The 17,265-nt window shown below is 55.3% G+C and overlaps 2 protein-coding genes across 2 annotated transcripts; both read left to right on the top strand.

The window, feature by feature from the left end:
* Positions 1-1,338: 1,338 nt before the first annotated feature.
* On the top strand, positions 1,339-9,405 carry TGME49_258010 (calcium signaling protein kinase RAD53, putative; the record flags this gene model as incomplete). Its single annotated transcript, XM_002364984.1, has 6 exons — positions 1,339-1,941; positions 3,121-3,341; positions 4,267-4,418; positions 4,934-5,095; positions 5,679-5,788; positions 6,292-9,405. 6 exons carry the CDS (start codon positions 1,339-1,341, stop codon positions 9,352-9,354), a joined length of 4,311 nt encoding a protein of 1,436 aa, XP_002365025.1. The 3' UTR covers positions 9,355-9,405.
* Positions 9,406-12,125: 2,720 nt separating this feature from the next.
* TGME49_258020 (hypothetical protein) lies at positions 12,126-14,467 on the top strand (the record flags this gene model as incomplete). Its single annotated transcript, XM_002364985.1, has 2 exons — positions 12,126-13,829; positions 14,174-14,467. 2 exons carry the CDS (start codon positions 12,126-12,128, stop codon positions 14,465-14,467), a joined length of 1,998 nt encoding a protein of 665 aa, XP_002365026.1.
* Positions 14,468-17,265: the final 2,798 nt, after the last annotated feature.

Here is a 17,265-nt window from a genome sequence, read left to right as displayed (position 1 = left end):
CAAAGAGGACGGAACAACGAAGGGAGAAAGAGCAGGAAGTTGCGACTTCCTTCTCGTCGTTTTCCTGTCTCGCTCTGTGGCTCTCAGGCTGTCTTGTAGGCGCGTCTCTCCCTCTCCGTGTCTAGATGTTCTGTTTTTTTCCACATGCTTGCGGAGAGGCAGAACCTTTCTCTCTCTCCAATGCCGTGAGGACTTCTCCCCTCGTTCTGCTTTCTACAAGGTCTCTCGAACCGAGATTTCCTCCAAGAGCATCGGCGAGAGGAACGGCAGACCCAGTCGCAGACTCGACACCGCAGAGGCAATCTTTTTCCCGTTTTCTCGCGATTCTTCTCTTCACGACAGAACCGGTTCGTCGCTGTAGGACAACTCGCGTCTTCAGCCGCTCACGAGTCGACGGCCTTTTCTGCGTCTCTTGAAGAGCTGAAACTCAACGCTCTCCTCTTCGCGTAGGTAGTGACACAAAAGACCTCGACATGTCTGGTAACAACATGACAGTTATGAGCAGCTGCCGGCTCAGTGTCAAAGAACAGAATTTTATATTTTAAGACGTTGATTCTTCTCAAATGTCGAAGGCAAGAGAAGAGGGATTGTGAACTCTGTCTCTCTTCGGCCCTGTTCGTCTGCAGGTTCCTTCCACTTCTACTTTGTTTCTCTTTCCTCCTTTCTTCTCTCGCGAGTCTGTGTATGCCTGCATATACATACACATCCATACACATGCATAAATCTGCAGCTTTACGCGCTCCAACAGCCATTTTCTCGCGTATCGTAACTCTCCTGTTCCTAGCCCCTCTGTCTCTTTATATATATATATATATATATAAATAAATGTATATATATATATATATATAAATGTAAATATATATATATATATATATTATGCTCTTGCATGTGCTTCTTTTCAAGAAACACCCCCTCATGCGCATGCTGCCTTTCGCACATGTAAGTCACATGCATACGCACACATCTGTACACATATAAATATATATATATATATATATATATATATATATATATATGCATATATATATATGTTTTTATGCCTGTGCTTTTGTGTAGGTTCCTCCCTTTCTCGTTCTGGGTGTGTCTTGCATGCGGTTTTCGTCTGCTGGCAACGCCAGGTGCGAGGCTGGAGGCTGCGGGTGCTTCCACCGCAGAGCGGTCCACATCCGAGGGGAGAGCCGTGAGCGGTCCTGACCGGCCCTCGCCTTGTGGACTGTCTCCGCGTCGACCGACTGTGCGGCAGAGAGGGAGGTCGAAAGAACACAGTCCGGCGAAAGCGAGACTCCGCAAGGCGAGGACGCACTGCCACCGCAAGATAGAATTTGCTCGAGTGGGGAGATGGAGCGTGAGGAGGCGCGCGAGCGTCGGGAGGGAGAAGCCCCGGTTTTTGTGGAAGCTGGAGGCGGCGGAGAGAGCGAGGAGACGCCGCGCGAGGAAAGGGGAGCAAGCGAAGCTGCATGCGACGAAGAGGCATGGAGAGAGAGACAGGCCGTGACGGCAGGGAGGATTTTCCACAGTCCTCGCTCCGGGGCGGTGTACCAGGTCGACAGAGTCATTGGCACTGGGAGCGCCGCGACTGTTTATTTGTGTCGGAAAATTGGACAACGTTCCAAGCCTCATGGGCGCGAAGCCGAGGAGGGAGACGCGCCTTCTGCGGAGCCGACGCAACCCCACACAAGGCGGCAGGCGCCTGTCTCCTCGGAGACACCTGGCCGCGCCGCCGCGCCGGGTGATGGCGAGGAAGGCCGCGCGGAATGCTCGCGCCTGCAAGGCAGCCGGGAGGCGACAGACCGCAGCGGCGCGGAGGGACCGCAGGAGAGAGGCGGCAGTTCAGAAGAAGAGCGAGAGAAAAAGGACCTCTTCGCTGTCAAAGTCATTGATCTTCGGGCCATCAGACTGTGCAGCGACTTCGCACGAGAGATGCAAAAGGTGCACAGAGAGGTGAGCAGAAGAAGTTGCTTCGGTGGGAAGACGCCTTGGACGCTGAACGCGGAAGAGACAGTCGAGGAGGAAGAGACAGATATAACAGGAGATACGCGCGTGGAGACTTTCGAAGTCGTCTGCCGAGAGAGAAATCGAAAAAAAGGCAGAGCCAGCAAACCGGAGGGAGGGAAAGGGCAAGAGACGGCAGAGACAGGAACGCAGAGCGAGAAAAACATAGGATAGGAAGACAGACATGCAGCCAAGGCGAGGGAAGAGAAAAAGAAGAAAGACATTAGTGGACGGCGACAACAAGCTGCGGGGAGATAGGCAGACAGGAAGACGCACAGAAAGTTACAGAAAGTTGAAGGAGTCGGTGTCTGGTTCTCCAAATACACGTCGGCATTGATCCAAAGATGTACCGACAGCGATGGGCAGACTTACAGACAGCTAGATACATATATATATATTTATGTGTATGCTTTGTGTTTGTGTGTGGGAAGATGTAGTTACCTGTACATTTGCATGTATTTCGATGCATGCATACATGTGTGGATATAGATGGATTTTTGTGGCGAGAGAGCGACAAACATGTCGCATTGCGGACACCAAGGGACTCAGGTGCTGTGTAGAGTCGCACTGCGTCTGAGCTCTGGGGAGGACAGAAGACACAGAGAGAACCAGGAAAGTCGATCCTGTCAAACCGAGAGAAAACGAGACGCACCCGTCGACAGGCGAGCCGCCTGGAGACTTCAACCGCCTGCAGCAGGCGCACTGATGAGCGGGCAAGAAGGGCATTCCGTTGCAGAGGACGGTCGACCCAAGCGCACCCGCGGACAGCAGTCACGGTCAGGTGTCGATACACCTGAGGATCCTTGGATGGCCAGTTTGTGCTCGGGGCGCGCATGAGGGCAGTCGAAAAAGGAGATGCTTAGTCGAGACGAGAGCGTCTTGACTCTCCCTGTTTCGTTGCGTTCCCGATATGCGCAGCGGCTTGTTTCTTCGTTGATTCCCTCGCGTTCCTCTCGCGTCCAGGCGTTGGTTGGCAGACGGTGTTCGTATCTTCTCCTGACGCATTTCAGTGAGTCGAGCAGCACTGCGGCGGAAGGCGTCGAATGTGTGAATTTGCGAAACGAAGGCTCCTCCACTTCGATGGCGTTCTGGAGGTTATCGGTGCCTGTTGCTTTCCGGCATGTTCAGGTTCGGATTCTCCAGCAACTTCGACACCCGTGCATTGCGAATTTGGAGGACGTTGTGCAAGAAGAAGATCTGCTTTTTCTCGTCATGGAATATGTCAAAGGCGGGGAACTGTTCTACCGCGTAGTCGAAAAAGGCTGCTTCTCAGAGCCGCAGGCCTGCTACATCATGCACCAGCTCGTGCATGCATGCATCTACATGCATGAAAAACGCATTCTTCACAGGTGGGCGAACGCCGCGCCAGACTGTTCCGAGTTGCTCAAGGGAACGGAACGGCTGCCTTTGCTGGAACAATGCCTTTCATGCCCGGTGCTCAAACAGACTCTTCGCTTGACCGCACTGGTCGTCGCGTCCTCGTCATGCATGCGTCTTTGTATACTTGGAGCTGTGAGTGCATCTCCGCGACCAGAAGGTCGACATTTGTGAAGCGATCTCCACACATAAAGACAAACTCCAGGAAACAGACATGAAGTCGAGCACATCCGCAGGACGCGGCGCTGAACTAAAGGACGTACTCAAGTGGAGGCATGCACTTGTGAGCGACTATGTAGACCCCAATTATGTCGCTTTTTCTACGCATTCCAATGTACATATATACACTATATAAACTACATAAACGTACTTATATATATATATATATATATATGGATGTGTAGGTGTAGGTGTATGTGGATAACTCTGTGGGTAAAGATGCATGCATGGTAACAGGTCGTCAAGAGGAGGACCTGTTGTTCTGTTTCGAAGGAGAACAAGCTTCGCTCTCTTCGTTTCTCTCCACACCTTGGGGTCACTCTTTTGCGTCCTCGAGAAACAGACGCCGGGAGCGTATCGTCACATCGAAGCTTTTTTCTGTTTCATCCACGTACTAACGCCCTCGGTCTCCGTCAAGAGAGACTCCCCTTGTTGGGAAGATGCAGCGTCTTCTGAAAGTGAAATGGAGCTCTGGTATTTGTCTATTTGGCGCCGATTCCTCCAATTCCCGATCCTTCCATGTGCGTCTTCAAGGGTACCTCGGGGGGTGTCTCCTTCTTCTTCGTCGGCGCTTTCGGCGCCCTTGCGCCTCTTCCCTGGGCCGTTGCAGACAGGCGCGAGGAAATGATTGGTTGTGCGACAAGGCGGCTGCGTCCAGGTCTTGTGTTTGTGTGCCAGAGACTTGAAGCCGGAGAATATTTTGGTTGACCGCGTTCTGGACGGCGACTTTTTTGCGGTGAAGGTGGCGGACTTTGGCCTCGCGAAAATTCTCACGCGAAACTCGCTGGCACACACACTCGTCGGCACTCCCCAGTACTGGGCTCCCGAGGGTGCGAAGAAGAAACGGAGAGGAAGACTGTGGCAAAAGAAGAAGGGGGAGAGAAAAGCAGAGAAGGGCAGCGTTCCATTCGAGGGCGTTCTGGAGAGACTCCCAGCCGCCTTCAGAGACTCAGACAGAAGCCTCTGCAGCGTAGGCACCGCGACGGCCAGAAGCGCGTCGCGCGCGCTAAAAAGCCGACGTGGAGTGAGGGATACTGAGAGATAGAAGGGGAGAGAACGAGAGAGAAACAGAGGACCAGAGAGATAGAAGGAGAGAGAACAGGAGACAAAGGGAGAACAGGAGAGAAAACAAACGAGAGAAGCCGAGGTAGAATGCGAGGTGGGGCGGGAGATCGAGAGGTAGAACCGAATACAGACAAGAGTGAAGTTAAGTCGATATACGAGACTCGCGGATGCCGACTGGGGTCTGTAGCCGTCTGTTTGTGTGTGGAGCGGTGGACGTTCGGCGTTTCTGGTACAGGCTGCTGCGCAGGTACGCTGACTCCGTTTCTGTGTTTTTTTTCAGTCCTTGCATGCAATCCAGGTCCGCCAGGAACGCCGCCCGGTCGCCAGCACTACGGCGCCGCAGCGGATCTCTGGAGTCTGGGAGTCTGTCTGTACGTCATGCTCGGAGGCAGTTATCCCTTCGACGAAAGAATTGCTCCACTCCACACTTTGATTCTCAAAGGTAAGCGAGGCGACGGCAGGATGCAGGCGGGGCGTGTATGTACACTGGCCCTCCGAGGTGAAGAAAGAAAGTGAGAGCTCAAGACGCGGTGTTGTTATGCCCACGGAGTCCGTGGTTTGTGTCACAGAAGAAGACAGGAAGAGACGACCCGTCCACAGGCGTATGCACACCCCGAGGCCGCATGCGGCACCTGCGTTTGTGTTTTTGCCTCCGCAAATACCCAGTCTTTTCGCACTTCACTTTCGCGTTTTCTTCCCTGAGCGGCGGGAGGTCTTGTGCACAAGGTAGAACGGCGGAGCGCGTCCTTTCTCCTGGGCGTTTCGCGTTCGCATGCCGCTTCTCTCTGCCTTCCACATCGACGCTGCAGCGCCTTCTCCAGCGCCGTGAGACAGGCGTCTCTCACCCAGGCCGCTGGTTGGTCTCGCTTCTGATCTCAGACGCACAGGGAGAACCGGCGACGCAGCACAAAAGAAGTTCGCGATTTGTAGAAACAGGCCCATCGCCCTTTGACAGAGGTATACGCTTTGCAGTCAACTCGCGAGTTGACGCCTCCAGCCTGGATCGTTTTCTTTCTGCTTCGTAGGCCAGTTCCACTTCCGCCACCCGCGGTTCCAACGCGTCTCTGAAAGCGCGAAAGATCTCGTGCGCCGCCTCCTCACTGTGGAGACGTCTCGCCGCATCACGGAAAAGGAGGTGAAGACACAAGCCAACGCTCAAGTCGTTCGTCCACTTCTTTTCGATACACAGCCGCACAACTCTTTGTGTCCCTGTGCTTGTGCTACCTACATATATATACACATATATACATATTTATACATATATATGTATATATATATATGTATTTTTGGGAAAATCTTCAAATATATATTTATATATATATATATATATTTGTATGTGTGTAAGTGTATTGTATGGTGGGTGAGCGGTCTGGTACGATGAGTGAGGTTCGACGCGAGAGCAGACAAAGTGAAGCTGCATTTCCCTGTATGTGTGTGTCTGTATTTGGATCTGTACCGTCAGTGGACTGCCAGCAACGGGGAAGGTTTTGGATTGAAATAGCTCCATGAACGTTCTTGTTCCGTCATCCGACGAAGAAGGGGTTCGTCTTTGCATGTGTGCGTTTTGAGATAGGAGGATGTTTCTGGGCTCCCGCGATCCGGAGTGTCTCTGCCGTTTGACGTTCGTTTTTTTCGCAGATTCTCAGACATCCTTGGATGCTTCGGTGGCTTAACCCCGTAGACATCCGCCAGTGGCTTCCCCCAGGAGCGTCTCTAACAAATTCGCCTTTCCAAGTGATGCCTCCTTTGCCGCGTCTCCCCGTCCGCGAGGCCGTCGCTTCGGTCTCTTCCGTCTCTGCGTTCAACAGTTGTCGGCCGCCGCAAAATAAAGACGGCGGCGAGGAGACACAGGAGAAGGAGACACTTGCGGAGGAGACAGCTGCGCCGCACGGTTCCTGTTCAGAGCAGGATGTGAGTCTCCATGTGAGCGTGGAGAGCGTCGCAGATGAGCAGCGCGATCCCGAAGAAGCCGCCGGAAGTCAGCGAGGCTCTGAGGCAGGCGCGAGAGCAGCCGGGGAGAGACGGCGCGTCGCGTCGCCAGCCTCGGACTCCGACGCGCCGACGCAAGCTGGCGTGTCTAGACACCAGAGCGGCGATCCTGCAGACGAGAGTTGTTGCGCGTCGTCGCGTCTCTCGGACCGTGAAAGCGAACCGAGCAGACTGTCGAGTTCTGTAGACAACTTCAGCGAGAGGAAAAGCGAATCCGCGGCGAACATGCCGCTTACGTCATCTCCGAAAACGGCGTCGTTCTCCTCGAAGGCGCCCTCCTGCACCGCGGCCGCTTCGTCGCGCGTCGCTGCACCTGTGCCAGTTTCTGTGCTCCACGCGCGAGGGCAGGCGATCTCCCCAGACGCGACCGAGAGAGGCTCTGGCTCCGGCGGTCCCCGCTTTCTTCTCCCTCCCTTCGAGTTGCCGCTTCTGCTTCCCCTGCAGCTTCAGACTCTCCTGCTTCTTCACCTGCTGCTCCTCGCCCTCCGCCCAGCTCCCGCGCTGCATGCCCTGCTGCAGCAGCTCCTGCACTCGGTGCTAGTGCTTCAGGCGAAAGTCCGCAAGTGTGTCGAGTTCGTCGAGTGTACGTCCACCTCAGCTCTGGAGATGCTCGAGGAAGTCCTCGCACTCCACGAGGCGCCGGGGACGCTTACACCTGCTCTGCACCCCGGCGCCGCCACCGAAGGAGACAGCGCATGCAGTCGATTCGAGGGTGAGAAGCGTCGCAGACAAAACGCGTTTCCGGGAGACCAGAGGCGGCGTCTGGGCGCGGCTGCGGACCCAGGCTCCGACGAAGCGAGAGCGAAGCGCGAGGCGTTTGACGAGTTGTTTGCATGCATCGGCGTCTGGGTGGAAGACATGCGGAGACAGGGCGACGCGTGTGGTAGGCGGTACGCCGCAGTCGAGGCTCAAGTGAGGCGGCTTGTCGACGGCCTCGCAACTCTGAAGCGCCAGGAAGAAACGAAGGGACTGCGGTCTCTCTCCGCGTCGACAATGCAAGGCGCCCAGAGAGAAGACGCAGAGTTGAGAGAGAGACACCGAGTTCTCCGGAAAAGAGAAGGAGAGACGCGGCGCGTCTCTTCGTCCACGGAGCCTGGCAGAGGAGACCGTGGACCGGGCGCTGAGTCTGTGCGCGTTGAGGTCCCTCGAGGGCATGAGGAGAAGAAGCTCTTGGGGCGGCTGGAGAAAGCAGAGAACTCCGCGAAAGTCGAGGCAGTCACTGAAGACGAAGAGGAGAGAGAGGAACACGAAGACGAGGAAAGAAGGAGGCTTCCTCAAGCGTCGGCGCAATCCTTAGAGCGCGACGACGCACTCGCGCCCTGGCCCCTGCGAGTCGGGAAACGCACAGACGCTGGGGTGTACGGACACCCGATGGACCGCCTCCGAAGGCACCTCGAACGTCAGTTGAAGACTCTGGTTGAAAACAGTTTTCTCGACGACGCCAGTGCACCTGCGCCCTCCACATCGACCGCTGAAGGAAGATCCCGAGGTGGGTGTGAAGAAAAAGAGCGAGAGAGAGAAGGCGGCCGAGCGCATGCGCCGACTTCTTTCGCCGCTTTCGACTGGCCGTCTGGCGCCGCCTGGCCGCTTGGACCCTGTGCCGACGCGTCGGCGTTGACGAACGAGATTTTGGACTTTCTGTTTCTCTCTTCGGATATCGCGACGACGCATGCAAAGCTGGTCTCTTCTCAGCAACGCGACCTCGCGCAGCTCCGAGCGCCGCACCGCGAGTCGCTCCACAGCGCAGGCGGATTGCGCGCGTCGAAGGCGCGACACTCAGTGGAAAGTCAGACGAAATCAGAGAAGCCCTGGACGCAGACAGAGTCGCTCCGCGGTGTCGATGAAGACGAGACAGATCGAGCCGAGGCTGCGCGTGGACGGCAGGCATCCGTCGAGACCCGGTTCGGAGACCAGCTGGGGGAAGACGGCGAGGACGACGAACTGTTGCCAGTGACGAAAGCGTTCCTTTCCACAGCAGACGAAGGCGAAGGTAGTCGAGCCTGGACGAGCGCGAACGGAGCTTTGGATCTCTCGTCGCTGGCGGCTGCGTCTTTGTCGGAACCTGCCTCTCGACTCTGGCCTTTGTTTGCATGTATCCGTGAAGAGAACGCCGAGGGTGAAGCTGTCTTTCCTCGTGTGCCAGTCGCGGCCAAGCGGACGGAGGCGCGCGTCTCCTCGGCCGCGGCTGAACCTCCCAGAAGCGACATTTCTGAAGCGCATATCAACGGAACGACGGCGCAGTCCCCGAGAAGCGAACCTTCGTCTGTGGGGAACGTCCTCACGCCTCACTCCCCTTCTTCTCCGTCTTCGCCGTCTGGCGGGGAGACTGCTCCTCAGACTCCGCGAGGCGGTGTCTCTTTTGAAGAAGAGATGTTTATCTTCAAGTTGTTGACGAAGAGCTTGGACGGCCTGCGCCGTGTCGACTACCTTCTCTCCTGCATTTGCTCTTTCTGGGATGCGTTCGACGTCGCGCTGACGCGTCTCCTGCAAATGCAGCAATTGCCGCAGACGCTGCTCGGCGTCCACCAGGCGGTCTTTCAAAGACGCGCGCGCGAACGCCTCCGCGTGTACGTTGCCGCTTGGGAGAAGATGCAGGCCCAGTGCCGGGTGTACGTCCACCTGGCGAAGCGCCGCGAGGAGAAGCTCGCTGCGTTTGGGCTCCAGATCCAGAGCACTGCAGACCAAGTTGATGCGATTCGCGCGCTTTCCTGAGGCGAGAAGAAACGCGCAAGCGACACAAAGAGTCTTCATCGTCTGTCGCGACGCGCGGGTGCTGAGGCACTGACGGTTTTCAGGGCAAAAAAACAGAGGCGTTGCTCCGGGACGCAGTGGCGCACGCAGTGTAGGTACACCTGGCGAGTCACCTTGTAGGATGGAGGGAACGGTCAGCAGATTTGCGAGTTTTGGGTACATCCGGAGAGTTTTTTGATGCAGTCTGAACGCTTTGACGCCCTTTTTGTATCGAGTGAGCTAGGCGGCTTTTGACATTTCTGACCTTGGGTGGAAAACCGCTCAAAAAAGAGACACTTTGAGGGTCTCTCTGTGCTCTTCGGCAAGGTTGAGGGACTCTAGAGTCTTTTTTTGAAATCTCCCGAGAAACACGGGAGGCGCAGCCACCACACTGGAGACTGTCTCCTTTCTGGCTGTGACTCGCCTTCGCGTCTCCAGCGTCCCCTGAGTCACTCAAAGGCAAGTAGACAAAGTGCAGAACGAGCTTCCTAGAGCCTCATCTGCGCGCTGTTAACACTGAGTAGTTTTTTTCCTCTTTTTCCAGGGATACAGTTTCGTAGCGTTGTGAAGAAGACTCCGAGAAGAGAGAGAGGAGTGGAGTCCAGCAACAGTCGCAGCTACAGAAATACATTCTTGTATATCCACGTCAGTTCAACTCCTTAGCTGTAGATAAGTTCCATTCTAGACATACGTATACGCATAAAGATGAAGAGGTGAAGAGATGCAAATCGAGATACGCAACGTTGGTGTATCGACGAAATAGATCGAGATAGGTATATGCATATATGCATATATACACTGAGACGGAGTTAAGAAGGTTCATATGCGGATAGAGGGATAGGTATTTATGTATGTATGAATATATATATATATATATATATATATATATATATATATGCATATTGCGAATAGAGAGATAACAGATGCATGTATATTTGCGTAGGTGGAGTTAGGTATACATTTGTGTGTGTGGATTGATGCATGTAGATGTCTACGGATGGTAAAAGGAGGAGAGTGGAGAGAGATGCAGAAACGGATAAAGGCGGCCAAAGGAATTAACAGATATCACATGGTAAATGTAGAAGCCTTTATACCTCGTTGGTGTGGAGACAAATGAGTGAAAGACAAGTGAAGGATGTATCCTTTTTGAGGCAGTGGGATAGCAAGAGAGAAAACCACAAATGATTAAGTCACTCTGCCCGAGGCTTCTTGAGAACACCCCAGAGCCAGCGTGAGGCCTCAACCCCCCCCCCTCCCCGCTGCCCACCGACCGCCATATACTCGAGCGCGAAGTGTTGCTTCCGTTTGTAGATGTCAGTTAAAAGTAGTCTAAACGAACACAGGAACTCTGACATTCACAGGCTGTCCATCCGCGATTCGACAAGCGACAAAGCCGCTCTCCTCGTTCTCCACCGTCAACGCTCCCTCGCCTTGAAGGCGCTCCCCCGCCGTCCAGCGGACAGACAACTACCGCCGCCTTCAAGACAAAAACGCTGAAGGGAGGAGGAGAACGACTACGCCTGCCGTTTTCGTTTTTGGAGAGCGTAAAACTTCGGTGGTTCTTCTTCTTGGCCGTCTCCTTCTCTGTCGGCTTTCCAGGTTTTTTTCGTTTCTTCTATCGCGTGTATAGTCCACGCCAGGCGAGTCTCGCGCCGGCCCTTTGCTCTGGCGAGGAAAAGTTGCAGGTTTCAAAGGCGCTCCTTGGCTGCGCAATTTATATGCTGGAAGTTCTTCAGCGAAAAAACAAAAATGTGCCGATTTCCCTCTTTCTCTTGACGCGTCCATCTCTTTTTCTTCTCGCGTCTGGAGTGATTTACGCTCCCGCAAGCCGTTTTTCCTCTCCGCTCTTGCGAAGACAAAGTTGAAGGAGGTCTCCGACGGCTGGTAGCGATCTGTGCTGCATGAGAACAAGTGAAAAGCGGTGTAGCGTAGCGTAAAACAGAGACGTTGAGAGAACTTTCATTTGAATCAAGGAGGTCTACAAGACAACGCAAACATCAGACGCCATCTGCACCCCCTTGCGCCGCGAGAAACATATCCACGACTTTTTTGAGTGTCTTCAGTTCCCTTGTTTCTGTTTTATTGTCCTCTTTTTCTGTTCGTCTTCTTCGCTGATGGCTTCTCGCGTCTCCGGTGTCTTTCTTTCAGCAAGTCCTCCGCACTATCAGCGAAAATTGTCTCTCTTTCTCTTCTCGAGTTCCATTTTTCCGCGCGCGAGAACAGTCTGGCGGACCGGCGCGACGTCGCGACTCCTGCTCTGCTTCTTCTCGCGTTCTCTTCTCCCTTCTCTCGCCTCCTCGCCTTTGTGAGCATTCACCGCGGGATGAAGGAAACGGAGAGGCCGACAGCGAGGAGCGAAACAAATTCTCAATTCCTCAGGAGACACTGGGCTGAAACGCAGAGCCGCGGCTTCTCCCCCGGCCATTGGAAACTCTGCTCTCACAGCTCTCCTTCCCCTCTCCCTACACCTTGCGTCGCATGTTCCTTCTCCTGCTGTAATTGGTGCCCTCTCCATCATTAATCATCACCCTCTCTCTCCTCTCTCTCCTTCCTCTTTCTCTTCTCCTCTCTCTCTCCTTCTTCCTCTTTCTCTTCTCCTCTCTCTCTCCTTCTTCCTCTTTCTCTTCTCCTCTCTCTCTCCTTCTTCCTCTTTCTCTTCTCCTCTTTCTCTTCTCCTCTTTCTTTCTCCTTCTCTCTCTTCGTTCCTCTTCCCCCCACCGGTTTCCCTCTCTCCTGCCTTGTTTTCTTCTACGATGACGGCTTCTGCGCGCGCGGATTCCTCAGTCTCCGCGGTGGAGAAGTCGCGTTCTCTGGGCAGGCGCTCGCGTTCTGTCTGTCGAGCAAACGGGACTGTCGCCCCGCCACCCGCCTGTGCGGCCGTTTTCTGCCGGCGCGTCCTTTTCTTCGCGGCTCTGTTCTCGCTGCCCTGTCTCTGCTGCTTCTTCTTCAACCTGCAGATATCCCTCCTGCCCTGGCTGCCCATCTCTTCTTCGCCTTCCGCGGGTGAGACGCGCTCCACACTCCTCCCTGCCTTCAGTGTCTCCGCGCCCCAGCCGCATGCAGGCCGAAAACTGGCGTCTGATGGTTTTCCGCGCTTCTTCTCCTTCTCGCTGGAATCTCTGCAGACCTTTGAGCACGACGCTGCAGCGCCTGCGTCTTCTCGCGGTGCTGCCGCCAGATACGGCTCGCGGCTTCCCCCGTTCACCCAGGCCTTGCTTCCTTCGCCTTTTCAGCCTGCGTTGTCGGAGCTGCGCAGGCAGGTAGCGGCCGCGAGTCGCGGCGCGCTCTCCGCAGACGCCGACGCGTGCCTCGAGGCGTTCGGCGGCGCGTCCGTCCTCGTCGAGAGCTCGGGACTCTACGAGGCGTCTTTCCTGCGAGAGTTCGACTTCTGCACCGGACAGACCCTCCGCAAAGTCTTCCTCCATCCCTCGCTCTTTGCTGAGGGTGTAGCCTATCTGTGGGATGCGGAGAAGCAGCAGCTTCTCCTTCTTCTTCTCACTTGGCTAGAAAATCGGCTGGTGATCCTCGACGGCCTGTCGTGGGAAGAAGTTGCGCAGCTCCAGGTCCAGTTCGAGGGCTGGGGTCTCGCCTCGTCGCTCACCTCCGACGACGCCGCTCTCGCCGTCGCGCATCTTTCATCCAGTGCTTCGCGGCATCGTCGGCCTCGGCCTCCGTCGTCGACTGCTTCCAGTTCTTCGTTCATCCCTCCGGAGGCCGGCGACGCACTCGCCCCGGAAGAGATGCAGCGTCTCCAGAGACAGGTCGCGAACCAGAGACTCTGGGCAACGACTGGAAGCGACCTGTTGCTCGAGCTGGACGTCCCCAGTCTCTTCGCTGCCATTCGACGCAGCGAAGCCTCGCGACGCCTCCAGCAAAGTGGGGAGCCTTTGTCCGCTGCTCCCTCTTTTTCGCCGTCTTCGTTCCCTTTTGATCCGTCTTCGTCTGCTTCTTACGTCGTTGCAGGAGGAGTGAATGAGGATATGTCGACTGCGCCTGCGCCAGCCTCTTCTTCTGAGGCGCCGGTGTCGAGTCGGCAGGCGAATGCGTTGCTCCGGCTGGGCTCTCTCTTGGTGGGTGGGGCGACGGCGGGAGTGGACGATTTGCAGAAGAAGATGGAAGACTTGGCGACGGTGGTCGAGGCCGAGAAAAAGCGAAAGCCTGCGACGGTCGTTTCTGAGGAGGCGTACGCCCTCCCTCGTGGACCTGCCGGCTCCGCAGCTCTCGCAGCTTCAGCGCTGCCCCCCGTGCGAACTTTGCCTCTCGTAGCCGTGAAGCGCCAGACTCAAATCACCTGCTTAGGGCGGCCTGTCCCTCAAGTGAACGAGCTCGAGTTTCTCCCTCACACTGGCTCGCTCCTGGGGAATATCTACGGCGAGTCTGTGCTGGTCGAATTCAACGTGGACACCGGGAACTGCCGGGGTCTTCTGTCCTTCGGAGGCGTCGCCGGAGTCTTGAGGGTACGGTTCGCTGGCGCGGGGAAGAGAGCCGCAGTCGAGACGTCTTGGTGACGCGCCTGTGCGTCTCCTCTCGACGCCGAAGGCGCGCGCGAGTCGCAGCTTGAAGGCTTCTCGCGCGCTCCGGTTCGCGTCTGCGGGGCCAAGGGCCAGGTGGGCGAGGGAGGCACTGGCGACCGAAGTTTCCAGCATGATGCTCCCCGCCTCAGACGCTACAGCTCCGCTCGTACAGTTTTCGCCGTTCTCGGTGGGAATGAATCTGTGTACGTCGTTTTCGACGCGAGTCTGGAACCTGTCTGCGACGCCGCTCTGTCTGTCTGTGTCTCTGTGTCTGTGTGTCTTCTCAGTCTTCAGATCGATCTGTGAAGGTGATGAACGGCGTCTCTCTGCTGCCGAGGAGACAGGTCCGCGCTGCGAGCCCACTGACCGCCTCGCCTCCTTTGCCCACCTCAAAGGCCTCGCGCCGCTGGCGGAGACTCGCCGAGTCCCCTCTCGCCGTCGCCGTCACAGGGAAGCACTGGCATGAGCTCCACGTCGCGGAGCTCGTCGAGCTGCTGCCGCCGCGAAGTCTCAAGAGCTACTCGGAAGTCCACCGCGTCTTCCCTGGATTCTTCCACCGCGAAGGCGTCGCACGAACCTAGGCGGCTTCTCGCCAAGCGGAGACACCCTGGAAAATTCCCTTTCCTCGAAGAGGGAGAGAAGAGAGAGAGAACAACAGAGAGAACAAGAGGGCGAGGAGAGAGACCATACTGCTGAGAGCGGAAGGCGACTGCGCATGAGGAGGAGGTGTCAAAACGGAGTTGTTCTTGTTTCGCCGATGTCACTTGAGAGTCTTCAGTCTCTCGAGAAGGGAGAACTTTCAAAGTGCTTCGTAGTTCGAGGGTCGAAAAAAAAAGAAGTCAGCCCGCAGGGAGGGGGACGAGCGTTTTCTTCACTTGTAACCTGCCGAACCGGATTCACTCATGTTTGTGTCTCCAGATCTGTAAAAGATGTTCCTGGATTGTATGTATGTATATTTATGTATATTTATGTATATTTATGTATATATATATATATGTATTTGCTTCCCGTCTGTCTCGGTATCAAGATTCAGGTATATGTCTGTCTGTGGATGACAGGTGTGAAATGCAGCCACTGCAGGACTTGAACGCGACATATTTTTAGCTGGAGAGATGTCGATCGCAAAGGACAGTCACGAGCTCGGTTCCTGGCCGTCGTCATTCTGTCCTGTCATCCCCTCGAGGACCTCGAGAGTTGTGCATGTCTTGTGAGAGTCGCACAGAAAGGTGATTTGCGGGTCTCCGCAGTGTCAGAAGCGAAACAGGAAGAGAATCCGAAAAGCGACCGGGAGACCGGTCAGGCGAATGTTGGTTTTTTATTCTCGTGAGAGTCGCGAGAGAAGAAAGACCAGGATGGGGGGAGAGGCGTTCCTTCGTTCTCGACATCCGCTGCGTCTCGCGTTGCGGCATCTAGACAGGGCGCCTGTTTCCTCTCCTTGAAGACGCGCGTCCATATTATGTTGGTCTCTCTGAGAACGAGCCGACAGTGGACCGCATACCTCCAGGAACATTTGTCGCCTCGGCTCCTTGGAGGCACTACGGCCCGCACATAGCAGGAGACTGTGGCTGCGCCGATCATGTGATCTCGCCTGTTAGTCCTTTCAAGTCAGGCAGAGTTGACAAATGACGATTCGGGTGTGTGCAGTTCGAGTCTCAGCAAGCGTAGATGAACGTCCGGTGGCACAGACTCGCACAGTCTACCGGCTTCGGCAGAAATTCCTCCTGACGCCGCATGACACGCTAGAAACGAACTTACAGGTACAATGTCAAGTGCTGCTGCAAACCGGTAGATTCCTATTTTGTGTCGGGGGGTCGGAACGTTCCAGCGAACCACAGGCCTTCACCCTCCCTCCTCCTGTGTCTGTTGTCCACCTTTCGCGGCTTCTCTGGATCTCCTTCCTAGAGACAGCACCCAAACGCTTACGGGAGAGTGTACAGATGATGCACCTTGCATTTCCCAGACGCACAAAATAGCTTCACGGCAATCGGCTTATATTCGGGTCAGAAACCTAGGGGCTCTTGCACAGAAGAACCCCCTTCCCCCTTCCCCCGCCCGGTGTCGTGTGCCGTCGATGCCACCTTCCTCCGGGCGAGAGTTGCGGCAGAGTCGACAGTCCAGTGACAGCGAGCGGTTTGGTGAGCAGCTGGAGGGTGAAAGTCAACAGGTGAAAGCAAAGTAGACAGAGTTTTTGCGTTGATTCGGTTGCCTCATTGACGTCATTGAGGGGCATCGTGTGTCGACAGGGACAGCCGCTGTGTGTGGGTTAGAGCGTCGCCCGTGAACTCTCAGTGCTGTGCAGTTCGACGGGAAAAAAGGAGCGTGAATCTACCTGTAGACCGACAGGCGTCTTGCCTCCAAAAAACTTGGGAAACCGGCATGCTGAGAAGCAGATTTACTCACAGGAGCTCGCGTACTTCTTCGGCGAGTCCTAAAACATCGAATGTCCCTGCATAGAGGACCGCTCTTGAAAGCAAGGAAGCACTCGGTGGAAGCGAACCTCTGGAACGCCGAGAACGAGAGTCTCTGGAAAGCGCCGGAAGCCGAACCGAGACTCGAGCCAAGGGGAGAGTGACGAGTGTGTCTGTGCAGGCATGCAGTGACCTCGTCGCGCCCCGAGGTGGAAACAGAAGGCATTCTCGAGAGGAAATGTTCAGTCACGCGTTCCGTTTGTTTCTTGCATGCGTAAAAAAAGAATGGATGTTGTTTGATGCATGTTTATATCCTTGTGTTTATGTTTGTATGTGTCAGTGGGTTTCGGGGCAGGCGAACGCGAACATGTAGGTCTCTGCTGCTTTCTATCGGCGCAGATTCGCCTCCCCAGAGCTCCAGAGAGCGCTGAATCAATAGACGACTTCCCAGAGGACGTGTAGACGCATACATGCGAGGTTGTACAAGGAACTGCGTTGATCCGTTCTTGGAGAGACGCGCTTCCAGTGTTTTTGAGAGCCGTAAGTTTGTCTTGACACAGAGACACACACGGGAACAGAAAGGCTGTTTCGAAAAACCACGTCGCGGAAAGGAACGTCTGCGCCGGTGGAGTGCAACAGTTTTGACATGCGTTGCAACGAGGTGTGTTCGAGACAGAAAGGAGCCGTGACTCTTAAAACGATCGGCTGGAGAAGACTGGAAAGAAGGCAGGAAAGAAGTATCGACTTCCGCAGCGAGCAGCAAAGTCCATTCAGACCAGCGGCGGAATAAAAGAAAAGAGGAAGGGTGCGATTGCTGGCGTCGAACCTGTTCACACCTACGAGACAGACAGACACATGTTCCCGAGTCTTTGAAGACGCGGTGAACTGGTGAACTCAATGGCACAACACAGTTCGGATCCGGGCAAACAAAGACCTTGAAGATCTAAAGCCCAAGTCCACCTCGCGACCTG

This window comes from Toxoplasma gondii, chromosome VIIb (genome assembly GCF_000006565.2).
Source record: "Toxoplasma gondii ME49 chromosome VIIb, whole genome shotgun sequence".
Lineage (NCBI taxonomy): Eukaryota > Apicomplexa > Conoidasida > Eucoccidiorida > Sarcocystidae > Toxoplasma > Toxoplasma gondii.
The sequence above is the reverse complement of the archived record's forward strand: the minus strand, read 5'-3'. Positions and strand labels throughout refer to the sequence as shown.